The following is an 18,040-nucleotide window of genomic DNA, read 5'->3' as shown; positions in this document are numbered from 1 at the left end:
GGCAAGCATTGTATGACTCATAGCTGATGTTGTTTGGTGTGTGTTTGTGTGTTTTTCCTTGTTCTAGCTTTAGGGATAAGGCAGAGCCAGTATCGGTATCGGTATCGGTCCGAGCCCAGCGTAATGCACATAGCCGAAATTTCCGATACCACCTGCGGAGGTTTCCGATCCATTAGCCATGTGTGTGCTTTGATGTTGTCAGTTTGTTGTTGTCAGCAAATGTAGCCAAACGAGTATCAGCGAACGCCACACATGCAGCCGCCCTTCACTCACGCCGCAAACACACACACTCATACCCAACTGCAGATGGTCGTAAGAGAGCGATTTCGGAACTTGGTTGAGCAGAGCAAACTTACTTTCAAGCAGTGGATGAATGCTCCAAACTCAACTACTGCTGCTTGTATTGTGGCTCCTGAGATTGGGGGTGAAGCCATTCACAGATGGAGAACACATGTATGAATCACTCATAAACATATCAGAGCATCTAGTCTAAATTAGAAAATAACGAAGAAATTAAGAAATGCCTCTCTCTGCAAAGACAGTCAGTGACAGCACCAATAGAATGACAACAAACATCCCCAGTCGGCATGACGACATTATCAGCGAAGGCATATTGAATTGCCTGCGATGAGTCGGGTGATGTAAACAATACTGAGCAGACAGCGCTGATGTGCAGATATGTGAACTCTGATGGGCTTTTTTATGTTGAAGTTGGCTACGTTTTGTTTTAATTTGACACAAATACCAGAATTACTCAAAAAGGCGTGTTTAAATTATTTCAAATTAGGCCTACAATATACATTCTGCACTTCTGTAAAATCCAATAAAGATGAAAACCTTTAAATGTTTATTAGCTGTGTAATGTTTTACGGCTCCAAACTATTTCCCTTTACTGGAAGAGGAGGAATATGGGTCTTTTGATGGTGAAGGTTGCCGACCCCTGATGATCGTTTAATCATCGATTCATCGATTAATTGTTGTAGCTCTACTCTATATGTGCGTGAGACGCTACATGTGTGAAGACAGCGACGTTTGCTGATATTCTTTCAGCTACATTTGCTCATGTTATTTTGTCGTGGTTGCATTTTAAAGCAAACAGAGCTGCGGTGTTGGAATTGTATCAGGATCGGCTCAGAAGTGAAAAAATGTGGATCGGTGCCTGCCTAGCCATCTTGCATGCAGCATCATAGTTATTTTTTTAAACACAGGTGGTAAGTGGACATGTTCACGCCATGGTATGACTGGACAGGTCACTGAAGTACACCACATGCGCGGCGCTGGAAATCAAAGCCAGCTGAATACAGCTAACGTGATTAGAAGGCGGACACAATTAATGATGCATGGCAATAGCCAAGGAACGCTGAGGGAACTTGCTGTTTAATGAGCTAACACAGAGCCTGTACAGATGTGCTACACAAGCACTGAATGTTATCAGAGGCAGGCAACTCCCTTCTGTAGATCTCTGCCAATTAGCTCTATTATGAGACTTGACGGTCATGATTTCGATTGGAGTGTTCCTCCATCCATCCGTTTTCTGTACCGCTTGTCCTCACAAGGGTCACGGGTATGCTGGAGCCAATTGAAATGCACTTGTAGTTAAAATCGCATCGCTACCGCTTGTTAAAGTGTGTGATGGGCATGCTCACATATCACTCCTGTAAACTGTGCTACTGCTACACAAGTGACCAATAATTCTCAACAGGAAGCCTTGAGAAGTAACTTCATTAATGAGCGAAATTCTAGTGCACAATAATTGTACTTTTTGCTTGTGGTTGAGATATTTCCCTTGCGGGCCACAGTGCTGGAACATGTCATATATATGATAAGTAGAGCCGCCTGTCATCGCACACTTAAATTGGTGCTGCATTGACTTCATACAGCACTTTGGTGGAGAGGGAATTAGCGAAATATGAACCCCCATAGTGTGTGTTGTGAATTAAAGTGCATTTATCTTGGACTGGCTTGGGAGATGTCAGTATGCACAAGCATGGCAGCCCCAGTTAAAGGATGCTGCTGGTGCACAGGGAGGTAGGAAGGAGAAGGAGGTCATACTCAATAAAGAGCTCTGATAGCCTGGATGGCAAAAGACAAGTACAGTACACGAGGATGGAATAACAAGAGGCATCTTTGTCTCCTTCATGTGCTAACCTTTGTCTCAATCTCTTACCTTCTTCCTCCTTCCTTAGACCTCCTCCTCCCGTTTAACCCTTTGTACTGCCTCACCAGCGGCGTTCCGCACCCTGCCCGCTTCTCTCTGTAGTCCTCTCAGCTTCTTTATCTGAGATTCAGTTTGCTTTTACCCAACCGTGACTCCACACTAGCAGAATCAAAAGCAGCGAGCCTCATGCCAGGCTTTTCATTAGTGCTCTCCGTAAATGCGAACTGGGAGGCTTTTGAAGTGTTGCAGGGTAGCCACGGAGAAGCCACACACTCAGGTCAGCCTCTTTGCTGACTCTTGTTTGATGAGGCAACCACCCGCTTGGGCCTGAGGAACCTAATGAACCCAATGTAAGTGCTGACATGGACAGGTGACTCTACCTACAGAGTGGCTGTAGCAGAGGGTAATGACTGTAGACGTTCACTATTGGGGTATTCAAACTTTGCTTTTGGGTTGTGAACCCGTTTTCAGTGGGTGGCAGTCTTAATTTTGCGCTTTTATTCTGAAAGGGATTTTTAATGCAGCGGGGTTATGTCTATTCCTATAGGTGGCGACAGCACTCTGTAATGCTATTTGCAACCTGCTGTCGTAGAAGAAGACCAACAACGTTTATTTAGTAGGCTACCACCACTAAAATGATGAATGCGTCAGTCCTGTATCTTGTTGAGCCTTAGAAAATGTTTGCCTCAAAACATGTTATGCTTATTGTATACCAGCTGTTTAAGTGGAATGAACATCTTAGTCATGTATTTAGTTGTCATATTGAGAAGTGTTTGAAATCACCATATAAAATCGCTAATGCTAATCGCTAGCACCTATAAGGGATTTCCAATGGAAATTAGCATCAGGCTAGCGCATTTGTTAAAATGAATTTTGTTCCTGTTGAATGTCACAGAGAAATTGTTTTGCATATTAGGTGAGTTATAATTGGCATGCTTTATTTATGTTCAGTTTTACAATGCTCAGCTAGCAAGTACAGACCAAACGTGAGCAGGAACAAAATAGAAAACGTTTACGGATGCTTTTTGTTCAAATCATTTGGGAGTTTGCGGATACAAGCTTAATGTTCCTGAAATGTTCATTATACTTGTTTTGTGCTGGTGCACGGTGTTATTTGGCACTTCCTCAAATTCTCTTTTCATTAAATATAAGATATTTGATTTGAAACATTTCCATTCGTCATTAAGGGGTGATGATGAGTCCTGCAGCCAAACCAGTTGAGAACCACTGATTTGGAGGATGAATGCATTGCACTGTTTTAAGTTTTTTGGCTTTTGTTTTGTAGTCGTTTGGGCTTTGAGAAGGTGTGGGAGACGAGGGTCAGTAGGTCATGACTAACAGTCTTAATACCCAATGGTGGTCAGTGGTTTTCTGTGTTGCATGTCACCGTCCAGTGTTTACAAAGAAGAGGGTATTATTTAGCCGTGCTCGAGTTCACCATCAGATCCAATTAAGCGAGTACAAATGAAGATGGAGGATTTGTTGCCTGGGGCCAGGAGAGTACTGTGTCAGGGCCAAACAGCCTCCTCTGTCGTCACGGTGAAGCTAAATGAATAATCTCTGCTTATTGTCAGGGCTGCTTGTTCAATTGGTATGGCTGTAAATAATCAGTTTCTTCAAAAAAAGTTTAGCTCCTGGACAATGTTTGAAAAAAAAGTACCGTTGAGGATATAAATTGTGCAGTCAATTTCTGTTGAAGTTTTCATGTCTCGCCTTAACCACGTTGGATGGAAAGCTTTACTGCAGCCTAAAGTTTGCTCTTTTTTGGGTTCGCCATCTGGCCTTGACTGATTAAAGCTCCTTTACGTGATTAATGCCCACTCTAACTGATAACCAGCCCCCGTGTGGCTGTGGGGTTGGTGGGCAATGCTCAAGCTGAGCGGAACCAGGGAGCAAGTTAAAAGGGGCACGGAAATCTGTTTAACTCTTTGACCCCCGCCAGTTTCACACCCCCCAGACTCTTAAAATTCTAATAAGAATGCAAGTATGCTAGCTTCATCCATGTAACAAATGGAGCTATAAATCACCACAGTAAAGTTTGACATGTTTTTGTTTTTTAACTTTAGAATTAATGTGCTATAAGCTAAAGACGCCTTGCGGTTTAATCTGCTGTTTTATCTCTTTTCCACTGGTCTAGTTCCTGTGTTCAACCATCAGTTACAGCCGACAAGCGGGTAGCGGAAAGAAAATTGAATTCCTTCTACCAAACCGTGCATTGTGACAGCGTGCCACTGCATGACCTCGCATCTTGCCACTATTGTGATGGCTCATCTGTTTGTGATTAGATGAGTCATATCAGTTTTTCTTCTTCTCAAAGTGGACATGCACCTTATGACACAGTCACAATCACAAGCCCTGACCTTCTGGCGCTTCTGCTTCTATTTGGTAATTATTTTGAGAACAGCGTCCCCGGGGCCACATCATACAAGACACAGTGAATGCCGAGTGTTCAGCTCTGATCCCACATACCTACCTGTGACCTTTTCCAATCTCATGTCCTGTGCTAACTGCCAGTTTGATGAGAGCCAGCTAATCGATGCCTGGTAGCCTTGAGAGAGTACCTCCTTGTCTCTCACACTGAAGCCTGGGCTAGGAATCCTGGTTCTTTTTTGTCACCCCTTCACTGAATAATGAAACATTTACCCTTTAATTGCCAGCTCCACAAAGAATGATCAGTTTAATTTGCCCTCATTAAACCTATCTAATCTAATGGCCTCATTAAAGGCTATGAATGGAACCGCAATCACCATCCTGGACAACTCCCTCAGGGAGGAATACATCAATGGATCATAAATATTTTATTGCGTCTACCTACATACAGATTGTAAGGTGCCTCTTATTTGACTTGCATAAGTGGTTGACATACACCTCTTATGTTGCAACATCAAATCACTGCTGAGTCAAGCACAGATGGCGGCATATACAGCACAGCAAAGCAGTGCTATCTATTATTGTTTTCATCCGACAGTGTTGTGTTCTCTCAGCTACACCTGTTTTTGTCTGAAACCCACGAGTTCCGCCGGCAAAGCCACAACCACAAGCAGGTCCTTATGGACTGAGTTACTGCTAGCCCTACTTCATTGATTAGCTGAAATAATCCAAACACAAAGGCACTGAAAGATGCACACAGTATATTGACTTTGATCAGGGGCGTTTGGTTCTGTTGAAATGCTAAAAAGCATTACACTTTGCTAGCCTGCATCAAAACAATATATTTATGGGCCTGCCTGTTACATTGTAAAGCATAAGGAAGATTATTTTCAACAGATTGAAGCACAATCAAATAACGTAATGTGGCCCTTTGAGTTAGGGTGAGACTTTTTTTTTTCTTGTATCAAATAGTAATTGGATAAATGCTAATCAGATGTAATTTCAATGCTACAGACAGCCTCTGGGGGGGCGTATTCACATGGTACAGTTGGTTCTCTGTTTACGGTATTCCGTGTGTGTATGTCGTTTGGTGATTATGTATAGGAGCCCATAATTAATTGGAAATCGAACCTTGTCAAAACAACGTCAGCAAACTCAACTGTCATGCAGACAGGACATGTCACGTTGACTGGCGTTTGGAAATCACGAAAGTCTTTAATACTACCCATAACTACCTGGTCGCTAGTGTGTTGGCTTTTTTTTTTATTACTTTTTCATTTATTTATTGTATAATTATTGTTTTATTACTGTATTTTATGTGCTTCATGTGTTATTTGAACATTATGAGTGGCTTAGGAGTTAATTTAGGTATAAATTAGGCGTAAGAGCCGACCTTCACCAAAATTTGACTTTATAGTCTCAGTACCAGTCTAGTAATGGGACCATTTCTATTCATTTTCCGATATTGACTATAATGCATTTTTTTCTGAAGGAATTGTAGGGGTGCATGCCAGTTGTTGGCTCATTAATGCACAACCGTGGCCATAAAGTTTCAGTGTGGTCTCAATGCAAAGGAGACCATGCTACCCTGACCCCAGACCTCTGTATTCCTTTGGCCCAGACATCAGTAGTACCTGCTGGAAGATTGATAGAAAGTCCCAGATTTGGCCTCAGAAATAGATTTAATTATGAGCTGAATCTATTGTTGCTTACACTCTGTCAAATTGAAGGGCAGGAGGCCCAAAGCAGCAATCTTGCTATTTCCCTTTTTCCCCCAGACGTTCTCCTAGCTAATTTGTTATTGCCAACTGTTAGCACTGTATATCAAATTCAGCAGTTGACATTGTCTACTGCACAAACTAAATAGATCACCTTGAAAGTGTAGTGTCACGGATGTGCAGTGGACAGTGGAGGTATACAAATGTTTTTTTTCTGGGTCACCGCTGGTTACATCAAAGGAAAGCAAAGACAATCTCCTCGTTGAGTTGTACTATTACTGTGGGTCTGATCCCCGGGTCCTGTCTTGTGTGGAAAGCTAATTTCAAGTAATACATGTTTTCAAGGATTTCAAGGATTTATTGACACTCAGCTTTTATTTCTGTGCGTGTATACAGACCATTTGCAACCTGTGGTACCGAGTCGGTGGTCTGATGTGGGTTCCATTATAATGCTGGCAGGGGTTTCATTCATTGTTGTCACACTGATACCAACTACCCTGTGGGGGATCGGAAACCATCTGCAGCAGGTGGGGAGTGGTCAATTGTGGCTCTCCTATCTTCTATTGATTTCCACATTTGAGAGCATCTCTATTATTGCTTATCAGGTAACCATAAGCACACAAAGCTGGGGAGTCTGTTTGATAAGCTGTCTATTGCATACCAGGGGTTCAGCTGAGTGTTTAGAAAGACATCACAGTAGTTTGGATTTCATAAATCCATTTAGGCAGGAAACAGACTCAAATGTCAGCTCCAGTTATCTGAATGCCAAGCTTTTTGATTTTGCAGGCTCAGCAGTTGTATAATCAATAAGTAAGCGGTAGCGCATATAGAACTTACAAGACATTTTGGACATTCTAAAGTTCAGAGTTAGTGGGAGGGCCTTTTCTGTGCCCCAGTGCACAAACACCCATGAAGACATGGTTGGATGTGTCGCACTGTGTCACAAATGTTCTTCTGGATGATGCAACACCAGCTGCTCGTTGAGAAGAGCAATATGTCCTTTCAAGTTAGAGTTTCCAGAAGTACACGATAAGACCAGAAAAAGACGCTAGCTTTGTCGCTAGTTGCTTTTCTGAAAAACAGAATATAGAGGGGGTGGAAATACACTAAAAGTAGCGACAGAGTTGCTCAGTTGGTCACACGGATCCCTCCTGCTAGATATCACTCTCTGGCAGGCCGCGTGGTCGGAGGTGTGTTAAGAAGCAGTGTTCCGATGCCATCTACTGTACGGAGTTGGAATGACAAGCTACATTCACAGACAGTCCCATTATAATGTGTTTTATGAGCGAGGGCGAACAGGTAGCACTAAATGTATTTATGGGGATCCACATTTATTCCATCCATACCTTGCAGTGTGAACGTAGCCTAAGTGTCTTACTAATAGGAGTGTGTATCGAGAGCATGCTGCTTTATCTTCTTAAAGCTGTTTGACATTTTGAAGGATAAACAGGCGCAAACACAGACACGCTTCTAGGGCTGAGGACACCACTTTGGTTGCAGTGCACTCAAGATGAGCCTAAGACGTCAGTGAGGACATATGCCGAGACATTAATCTGCTAATAGAAAAAAAAAAAGCCTCTAACAGCTTGTTTTGCGCACAACTCCCAAACTTAATCTTGTCGACTTTCTGTTCAGCTGCTCTGACTTTGGGCTTTATTGCAAACAACAGTGCTGTCACTGAATGAAACGTGTCCATGTTCAATTGTGTGTTATAAAAGAGAATGGGAGCTTATGTGCTGTGTAGTGTTTTATTTGAGCAGATGCACACGCGGTGTGATTGCTCCCTACAGTGTGTAGCACAGTGTACCATAGTGAATTCTCTTTTTTTTGCATCATTTCCCTCTTCCTCCTAAGCATAAAGACATGAATATTTAAAAGTACATCAAACAAGCATTCATAAAATATTAAAAGGCTAGAGAAACAAGAAAAGCTTTTATCCTCATTCGTATGTCTTCTTGAGTCTCGCTTTATCTATCTCTCTCTATTTAATACACACATGCGCATTACCATCCTCGAATTTTACCCACGGGTGAGAACGACAAACCTTCCCACACGATCTACTCTTCTGTGGCATCAGCACATTACTGCATTAAATAGGCGAGGCTAAGATGCAGGGAGATTCCTTGCAGCATATGAATCCCTAGGCACAATTCGGAGTCTTCCACAGTGGATGTTATGCTGCACAAGATGCACAACACGTGCATGACATTTTAGGAGTCCCTATATCCATGGGGATTAGGCCTTCAGAGAATCTTTCCCTAAATTTACATGCAGTTTGGAGAGATTGTTTTTGGCTAGAGGACCTGAATGGTACCATTCAAAGGGCAAAGAGCTTCCCTCTCCTCCCATGCTGCCTTTCTCTGTCTAGCCAAGAGCTTGCTGTGCTAATCACTGTAGCAACACCTCCAAGCTGCTGTGTTTTTAGAAAATATCCTGTTAAGCGTGAATTTAAAAGAAGGTTGTGTCGGGGTAATATATGGCTTTCGCTCTTTCTTCAACTTTCTGATTGAAATAACAGAACTAGTATGGTGGTTGTACTACTTACCGCTTTGTTTTTTCATACGATTTAGGTGAATTTCCACTGCAGGAATTCAGGGTAGTTGCCAGACGGCTGTAACATTTACTGGAAGGCTGCTTGTGAGGTAAATTCAAAGTGTGCCAAAACAAGGACAATGTGGAGGAAGCAGCAAAAGAGCGAAGTTAAGCAGAACAAACTACAACACAGCAGTCTTGGTTGCCTGCATTGATGTTTCGAATGTTTGTGTTTTATGTGAATTCTGATACAATGTCAGCTCCAATCTGTCAGTTGTCACTCAGGAATACCAGCCGAGATTGGGTAACTATTGGCAGGGTCCTCAGTAAGCCCTCAACCCCGTGGAATGGAATAAAAAGTCGTCCCTCGCCATTTCTCGGTTCAAATTTTACGGCTTCACTCTGCAACGGTTTTTCAAAAATATATTAATTAATTAATCATGCTGTTCGTGCCTAAATTAAGCATTTTCGAACACAAAATTGGCCAAATGAACTAAAAGGCAAATCTAAGGCATTCAAAAGACGCTTTCAAAGATGCTGTGAATGATATGTAGCATTCTACACTGGTTATTAGATGTCAGTATTGTATTTCATTGCAGGTTTTGAATGATCTCACAATAATACAAAAAATCCCTAGTAAAAATACGGGCTACTGTTGCTGCAGTGACCCACGCCAAGCTAAAACTCAGCCCTGAACCTCTGACGTCAATTCCTGTCTGCCCGCCACACACAAGTCTTATTTATGTCTTAAATTGCTTAGTTACTTATTATATCTACTATATTGGGTAATACAAGTGTAAAGGTGACTATAGGGTTGTTATTTCATGTGTAGAGGGCTCTAATAATGTTAAACCCTCCATTTAGAAGGGCGTAAACAGGTCTTCTATGCTCAAACTACCACATTTTTTGAGTTATGAATAAGGACTCCAACTTTACAGAAATTGACTTATCAGGGTCAGATCTGGAACCAACCATGATAAACGAGGGATTACTATATTGTTGCTCTCTAGTGTTTCATTTGAATGTGACAGTTGGATTTTACATCCCTTGTCAGTATCTCCTTGAATTAGTAATCACTTATTGTAATGTAAATTCAAGGCAATCTATGTTTTATGAGGAGAACTGCCTGAATTGACTTGTTGGATTATGCCAAAATGGAAGTTATATTGTGTGTGTGCGTATGCGTGCAACCGCATGATACGCTGTGAAGGCAGCGGGAGATTAATGAAAGAAAAAGCAAATCTTACACAGCTATACGGCACATTGATTCTGTCATATTTGCAGTGGTTGTTTCATTTATGCATTTATTCCTGTGCTTGTGTGTGCAATATTTTAATGCACTCTCCTCTTTAGGAATCCTCTTTAGCTGTGTGTAGCAGAGCACAAGGTAGAAGAAAAGGATGCCAATTTTTGTTTGATATTTTATGCATCCTTTTTTTTCTGCCCCAGTCGTGGCATGCCGCTTGAGAGAATAAAGGCAAAGACCTCTTGGAGCACATATTGTAGGCTAAATCTAATCAAAGAGAGAAGTGCTTTTAAATGTCTTTTGTTCCCCAGGGCGGAACGTTTGTGGGTCTCTCTGCTCTCGCCAGTGCGTCCTGCCCAAACTCCACTAGATGCAATTATTATTGAGCGGATACCCCGGCCAAGGTTCTCCTCATATAATAACAGTGTTAGGACAAAGATTAATGCCCTGAATCACATTTCTGTCGTCTTGCCATTTTCTATTGGGTTGTGATGCAAGTGGAGGGATGTCTAACCGTAAAGGGGGCAGCAGGTCTGGGGAGATTGCTAGTCAGTGGGTGGGTGGAGATGGGGGTGCTTGGATGGATGTAAAATGAATCATCGGTCTCCATAAATTCAATGTCATGTCTCATTTTTGCTAATCCTCTTGCCCCTTTCACTCTCAGGCTTTCTAACTTCCTAATAGAGAAGCTTGTAAAGACTAATGAATAGACCTCCTAGATGCTAATAACAAATTAGTCCGTGTGTCACTTTTGGAGCTGCCACTGTGACAAGCGTTGCCAGATGGTTGGTTGGTCTGCTGTTGCCCCCACACGCAAGCACAAACATCACAAAACTCCAGAGAAGGAAAGGTTAGAACTCTTGCTTAATCTTTGTTCTCGCTTTATGCACAGCCCCGTCCATCATCTTCCTCACGCTTTACTGCTGTAAATGTGTATTTCCAACATTTTTCACAGAGACATTTGCTGGCTTTTGGGAGGATTTAGTGGTTTGGCTTGAAAAGATCGAGCTGGATGAAGTTCAGTTTCTCTGTGCTACTGTTGGTAAACTGCATCAGAATCAGCTATAAAATACTGACGAGGCCAAGGACACAAACATACATATGCCTTTTTTTGACGAGACAGTTTATGAATGCAGTTTGGTCCTGCAAATATTAGCACTATTTTATGTTCAAGCTGTACTTTTTTTCCACAATATGATCAGCGAATCGTGTCCCAGAAATTCCTTTAAAAAGCTCCGCAAGGATGTATGTCTTGATGCTCATTACAACATATTGCTTTTTTTCAGTTCCATCTAGAGAATACTGCAACAGGGTCTGTACCCTTGCAGAAATATGCAATGTGTCAAGTAGTTGATGTGCTGCAGAATTAAGCTCGAATTTTGGTCCAGCACTACAGACCTTGCTCCACCCCTCAAAACTCTCCAAATGCATTTTGCACCTCCAAAACATTTTAACTTTGCATCAACGGTGATGCGGCCCACCGAGCTGTGATTGGTCGGCTTTTCTTCGTACATAATTTCCGGTTCTCCCCTCTTGTGGGAGAGCTAAAAAGTACACTATAACAAGTAAAAACAATGGAGCAACTTGAGGAGTGTCTGAGCGAAAAAGTGTGCAAATATGAGCATCTATATCAGGGGTGGGCAACCTTTACTATCAAAAGATCCGTTTTGTCCCCTCTTATACTAAATAAAAGTAGTCTGTAGCCGCAAGTGTAACACCAGTTGTGGTCTTTTTTAATTTTACCTGTTATAACAACAGAATACAACAAACAAAAGTGCAGTTTGTGAGGCCTTTTTAGTCATTCACATATTCAAATTAAAATAACTTGTAACCTTCTTTAATATAATAAAAAAACATAATAGCAGCTTGGCAGTTTAAAAAAAAGAATGTTTCTTGAAGAGTCTGAAATAAATGTTTTTTTCTGACAAATAACAGACTTTCTATTTATTACCTTATTTTATATTGGAATGTTACTCTACTATGTTTATGCTAACGTTTTCTTATATTTTCCCACCATATTTGGTGGACTTTGAATATTTTGAAGGGCCAAAGGGGTGAGTTTGGGAAGATCTTGGAACGGATTAGGCTATTTACATGTATTGTACGCTTCCTATAACATAAAAGCCCTATAACATAAACGTTCTCGGAACGGATTATTTATGTTGTAGAGGCGTCTACTGTACTAGTGTTCTCATCTGTTGACTTGTGTTTCAGACGCTTGATGGTTTTTTTTGTTGTTGTTATGACCAATAGAGCCACAACAAGGAGGTTGAAGAGCTGCGTGCGGCTCCGGAGCCGCGGGTTGCCTACCCCTGACCTATATAATACGTTGGTTCTGTGTGGCTGTCAGCCTCTATTGTTTACTACTGCAACGGAAGCTAAATAACTGGTCAAACAGAAAAGTGAGTTGTGGTAGCTCACTCTCAGGAAAACACTGCCCCTAGCATTTTGGTGGAGAATTGCATGTCAAGCACTTACTTCCGGCCAAAGAGCTGTAAATGGATCAAGAAGCCAGCATAAGGGCTGGTGTGGTGACTTTGCTGTAGCATAGACAACAATGTGACTAAATAACAAATGCAGGTAATGTCTGTCAGCTTCAAGAACAAAATGAAATATTCTTGTTTATGGCTCTTGTACACTCCTGCAGTAAAAAATACATATCATGGATATTACTTTATAACAATGCTCTGACAAAGGGAACGCTCGCTTTTCAGTATTTATGAACATTTTTCATTGAACCATGGGCTGACTGGAATAACTCATTCTCCCTTTTCTCTCTCTGAACTTTTCTTTTAGCACAGCCAGAGATTTTTCTGTGTTCTATTTGTGTGCCTTTCCCTTTCATGGAAAGCATAAAATTATTTAGAGATGTAAAATAACTGAAGTTCCTAAGAAAGCAGCCAGCCCAAATGGAACACATTTATGTGCAAAGTATAATCCTGTTAACAAGAACAAAAAGTCCTTGATCACTCTGTCAGTATAAAAAATGCGGAGCACAAAGTAGAGGGGCATCACTTCCTGGTAATACGTCATAGATAAAAATGTGAGTTGTGTTCAGTAAAATGTACCCTATAGCCTGCCATGACTTATGTTTGTTCCGCTCTCCCCTTCCACAGGCATACTTCCGACAGGGTGTTGCCCTTCAGTACCTTGGTCGCCATGCCGATGCACTGGCTGCCTTCGCCTCCGGGCTGGCCCAAGACCCCAAGAGCCTCCAGCTACTGGTGGGCATGGTAGAAGCTGCCATGAAATCTCCTCTACGGGGTAAGAAAATCATTAGCATGCTGTTTATGTATGGGTGTGTGTCAGTTAAGGACGTCTCTGTGTGTGACTGAGAGAGCCTGTTGGTCTGTCTCGCCATCTCCATAGATTTTGTCCCGAAGTGCCAAAATGTCTGAGATTATCCTCCTACTGTGTCAGTCAATAAGCATGTTTGGCTGACTTTACTTGTCACTATTTACTCATTGTGCAGGCAGGTCGGCTCTATCTGTCTTACGACTCAGTGCTGGTGTCATGTACTTACCTCCCTTCGCTTAGGCCTGATGCCTGCAGTTTCAGCGTATCTTATTGTCAGTTAGTCTGATCGCTCTGGCAGATAGTCTGTTATCTTAATGAGCATCCAACACTAATGCCATTGTGTGTGCCTGGCCCTGACTAAGCATTTTCCCTAAAGCTGAGTGGTTTTATACACTGTATAGCGTACTCAAGCCAAGATTGTGACTAAAATGTGTGCTTTCTGTTTATGCATCATCATTAGCCCATTGCGCTGACCTTACTGTGTATGAATAATCAGAGTGAAGCAGTCTAATGAGCCTCCAAACAAATCGAGCAATGAACTCACTTCAGATGTCCACCGCAGAGGAATTTTTTATGCGTCAGATCTGCATGGACCAAGGCTGTCTTCACACTTGGTAGTTCAGCACTTTGGTCTGGATCAAAGTTTTAAAAAACTGTACAAATTTGGTCTAGTTTGCTTAGCGTGCACATTATGCATTAGTCACAAAACCAGAAACTGTGCAGTAAAAAGCGTGTGGTTAAAGTCGCAACCTGGTTGGGGTTGATGAATTACGTGACAAAACTTTAATTTTTCCAAAGATTTTTTTTTTTTTGTGGTTGCCCGCCACTAATGAATTTTGACCGCCACAGATTGATTTGGCACTACCTATGAATAATTATCCATCTTTATGCACGTTTATTCAGTGATTTTTTATTTGAAACCTTTTACATTTAAAGTGTCACTTCAGCGACGTGCTTTTGGCTTCTATTGGTGAATAAGTGATTGCCAATGTGAATTGTCTAACACTTTATGAAATATATTTGAAGCATTGATAAAAATAACATGCACATGCGTCATGGCCAATTATGCAAATTAGATCATGATGTTATCACAGGCTAAATGTCCATCTACCCATCCGTTTTCCATTTTCTTATCCTGTTCTAGGTCATGTGGGAATGGAGCCTATCCCAGCTGACAGTGGGCAAAAGACCCCGGACTGGGTGTCAATCACAAACCAGTTAATCATAGGCTAAATGTGTTTAATCATTCAAAATATAAATTTAGCCCAAAGATTAGTGGCTGAGAATTACTTTTGGTGACAAAGTACTTTTTCTTTACGCGTGTTTGCAAATGTAAGGGAATTGTTGTGTGAGTATTAAAGGACTAGAGATTGGAGTCTCCATTTGAATGAAGTCAACTACATAAGCCCGTCACTGGAACCAAAACAAGAAAGTGGCTTGGGTGCAAGCCCAGAGTGAAGCATCATTGACTGGAATGAGTCCTCCCCATAGGGGAGGACTGGGGCCTTTTAATCTCTTAATTGTTTACCATATTCCCTGCAGCTTGGTGCAACAGGCTAAGGACCTCATCCAAGGTGTGTTGAAGAGATGTTAGCTCGGTTGAAGGATTAAGAACAATGATCCTCTCAGAGAGGCTGCTGGCGTACTGGGACTATAATCAATGTTAGGCCTGTATACAGGAAGGATAACCAGCTTTAGTCGGGCCAACGTCTCTTGATAAGTCAAAGGTAGGCGAGCGTGAGCGCCATGTCCCTGTCTACCTTATTAATCTGGCCCATTCCAGGATGAAATAATTCATGCATATTCATTGGAATCAAAAACATTAAAGCTTAGGGACTACATATGTGAAAACGCCTTCAACTAAATCGTTGATTACAGTAATCCCTCGTTTATCACGGTTAATTGGTTTCACACAAAATTTGTTTACCACTTTCTAAATTGGTGTTTTAAGATAATTAGAGCCCTCTAGACATAAACTAACACCCCCATAGTTACCTTTACACTTGTATTACCCAATATAGTAGACATAGTAAGAGTAAATAAGGCATTTAAGAAATAAAGACTTGGGCTTGTGTGTGTTGCTATAAATGTGTTCCACAGGGGAGCAGAGTTGAGTTTCATGTTGCCGTGGTTTGAGCCCGCAACAGTAGCTTGTGTTTTTATTAGGGATTTTCATTAGAGATTGTTGTGCCTGTTGTGAGATAATTCAAACCTGCAATAAAAGCCTGTTGTTGTGGCGATCAAGTCTGGCATTTGTGTGTCTCACCGAACATTACAGTAACATTACTGACACTTAGTGGCCAGTGTCGAATTCTAAGTCAACGTCATACCTTTGTATTTTAGTTGATTTAGCCATTTTTATTTCCGCAAATGCATATGTTTTTAGTAATAGTAGGCCGTATTCAACCATGAAACAGCATATTTTATTAACTAATACTTTTTTGGAAAAACCGTGACAAAGTGAAGCCGTAAAATTCGAACTGCAAAGTGGCGAGGGATGACTATATTTAAAAGAAAAGATGTCTTCCTTGAATCACTTCTAGCAGTTGTGTGAACTCTGTAGCACTCCTCATAGTCAGTAGCTCAGTTTGTTTGCATTTTGCCAAGCAAAGAGCTGAATTTATACATATTATCTTCATTTATCTTGCTATAGATGTCAGCACGTGGTAGTTGTCGGTTTTCCAAATCACTTTTTGTTTGTTTTTTCCTGGCAGCAAAGCATTATCAGTGACTATTAGCAAGGAATTTCTCCTCAAGGACAACATATGCATTGAGTTCATCAAAGCTTACTTGCTTTACACTTAATATTACGTTATTACAATATTATTTTCCACCCATTCTTACAGTGTCATATATAATTCAGCTTGCTTCCTGTGACACACACGTCTCGCTAAGATCAAGGTTTCTGCTCATTATACCAGATGCGAGCAGCTGTTGTGCTCTCATGTGACTCATACTGTATTTGCCACAATAGAGGACTTGCACACAAGTGGAAAGTAGAGCAATCTCACCTCCCACTCCTTGCAGATCATTCAGGCAGATTTTTTCTCTTTTTATGACAATATTATCTCCATGTGGCTCACAGAACATTCATTTGACGTGTCGATGCAGGGCCCTAATTGCATCGGTGATCATGCTGATGCCTAAGGTGCAGAAACGGTTCGATTGATCGATAAATATTAGATTGTTTCCCACAAATTCCTCAATGGGCTTTCCGTCCCAGTAGATCCTTCCAGATAAACCATTAAAAAGAATGGTTTCACACCATGGCACCTATTGACCCGGGCAGGATCATTTGCCATTAAGAAAGATTGTTCTCTGACTGGAGGCTATAACCCCATGTTAATTACGATCAGATCCCCTGAAGTCAAATCTAAAACACAGATTGACCAGATCTCACTTTGTCCTGTATTGCAGTGAGAATCAAAACTAGTCTGTAAAACCTCATGGATTGAGTTAGACAGCTTGACACAGGCTATGCCAATCGATGCCAACGTGTTTGATCACTCCCTTATCAAACATATTATCGTTCGACTTTTCTTGCATCTTTGTTTACAATCTTTGCCTGACTGTCACTGGCTAGCTTACTAGCTAGAGTTAAAAGACCAACCGAGCTTTTGGTCTTTTGACTCCATATGTGACTTTTTTCGACTGATATTTTGCTTTTAAAACAAACAAGCAATGTGGTCAGTTCGGCACTCATTTTTGTCCCAAGGGAAAGCTATGAGTGGATATTACGTTCACAGGGTACGTACTAACTTTTTCAAGTGTCGCTGAACAGCCTTATGATGGTGGCGATACTATACCAGCTGATTTTGAGTAGCTCACCAAAGGGTCAAAGAATATTTGCTTCAACTCGCAGTAGTTTTTTATTATAGCTGTTGAATTGAGACTTGAAACCTTTATATAATGACAAATGACGAGGGTTGGGCATCGAGTCTCAAGTATCGGTGGGAACCGTGACTAACGTGCCGATTCGTAGATTCCTCCGACTGGAAGAAATAGCCGCGAACACCAACGAAGAAGAAGCCGGGCAGCATCAGCGAAGAAGAAGGCTAAAAATTTTGCCTTAACTTCATGAACAAGAGCGGACGGCTCAGTGTAACATTAGCAACACAATGATATCATGCATAGGAGGGTGATATCATGCAAAGGAGGGTGCACAACCAACATGATTAATGTTCACACATTCATGGTGTAGTAATAACACAGTACCTCGTCTCACTTGAGTTTACCTCGCTGCAAGTTTTGAGGCCACATTGAATGTCGAAACTAGTGCTTCCGTAGCAAACAAAGGTTTGCGTCTTACAGCACACTATCGTGAAATCGATTGTGAAATCTCAAGGCTTGACGAAGAAACATTATCAGTGAAGACATAAACTTGTACAAATGGTGTGCTTTCTAACAATTACAGTATGCTGTACGGTTTACCTGTATTATCACATATTTTTTAAGTATTACCGACCGATTTTGGCGGAAAAAACAGCCTGTTTTCCGAAAAAAAATTCTAATTTTTTGACCAAAAGTCCACAAATCTGTGGGCTGTGAATGCGAAACCTACCACTTTAGTGTTCATTTACATTTGGCGCTTCGAAAGTATTTACCATTGCGTTTAATTTGCATTTCTTTTTAGTCTTTATTCACTTGTAATTGTGGATGAGATTACTCAATTTTGTAAGTACATTTTAACCACTTTCCAAAAGTTTTTTTGTCTGCAGT

General features: G+C 41.3%; 1 protein-coding gene across 3 annotated transcripts in view; it reads left to right on the top strand.

Moving 5' to 3' along the window:
* Window positions 1–18,040, top strand: part of LOC129179425 (tetratricopeptide repeat protein 28-like) — a 234,345-nt gene that overhangs the window by 135,933 nt on the left and 80,372 nt on the right. For all 3 annotated transcript variants that reach the window (XM_054772637.1, XM_054772636.1, XM_054772638.1), the window contains one exon: window positions 13,141–13,288. In XM_054772637.1, the coding sequence (XP_054628612.1) occupies window positions 13,141–13,288 (148 nt within the window). The remainder of the gene's footprint in view (window positions 1–13,140; window positions 13,289–18,040) is intronic.

This window comes from Dunckerocampus dactyliophorus, chromosome 4 (genome assembly GCF_027744805.1).
Source record: "Dunckerocampus dactyliophorus isolate RoL2022-P2 chromosome 4, RoL_Ddac_1.1, whole genome shotgun sequence".
In the NCBI taxonomy this organism is placed as follows: Eukaryota; Metazoa; Chordata; class Actinopteri; order Syngnathiformes; family Syngnathidae; genus Dunckerocampus; species Dunckerocampus dactyliophorus.
The sequence above is the reverse complement of the archived record's forward strand: the minus strand, read 5'-3'. Positions and strand labels throughout refer to the sequence as shown.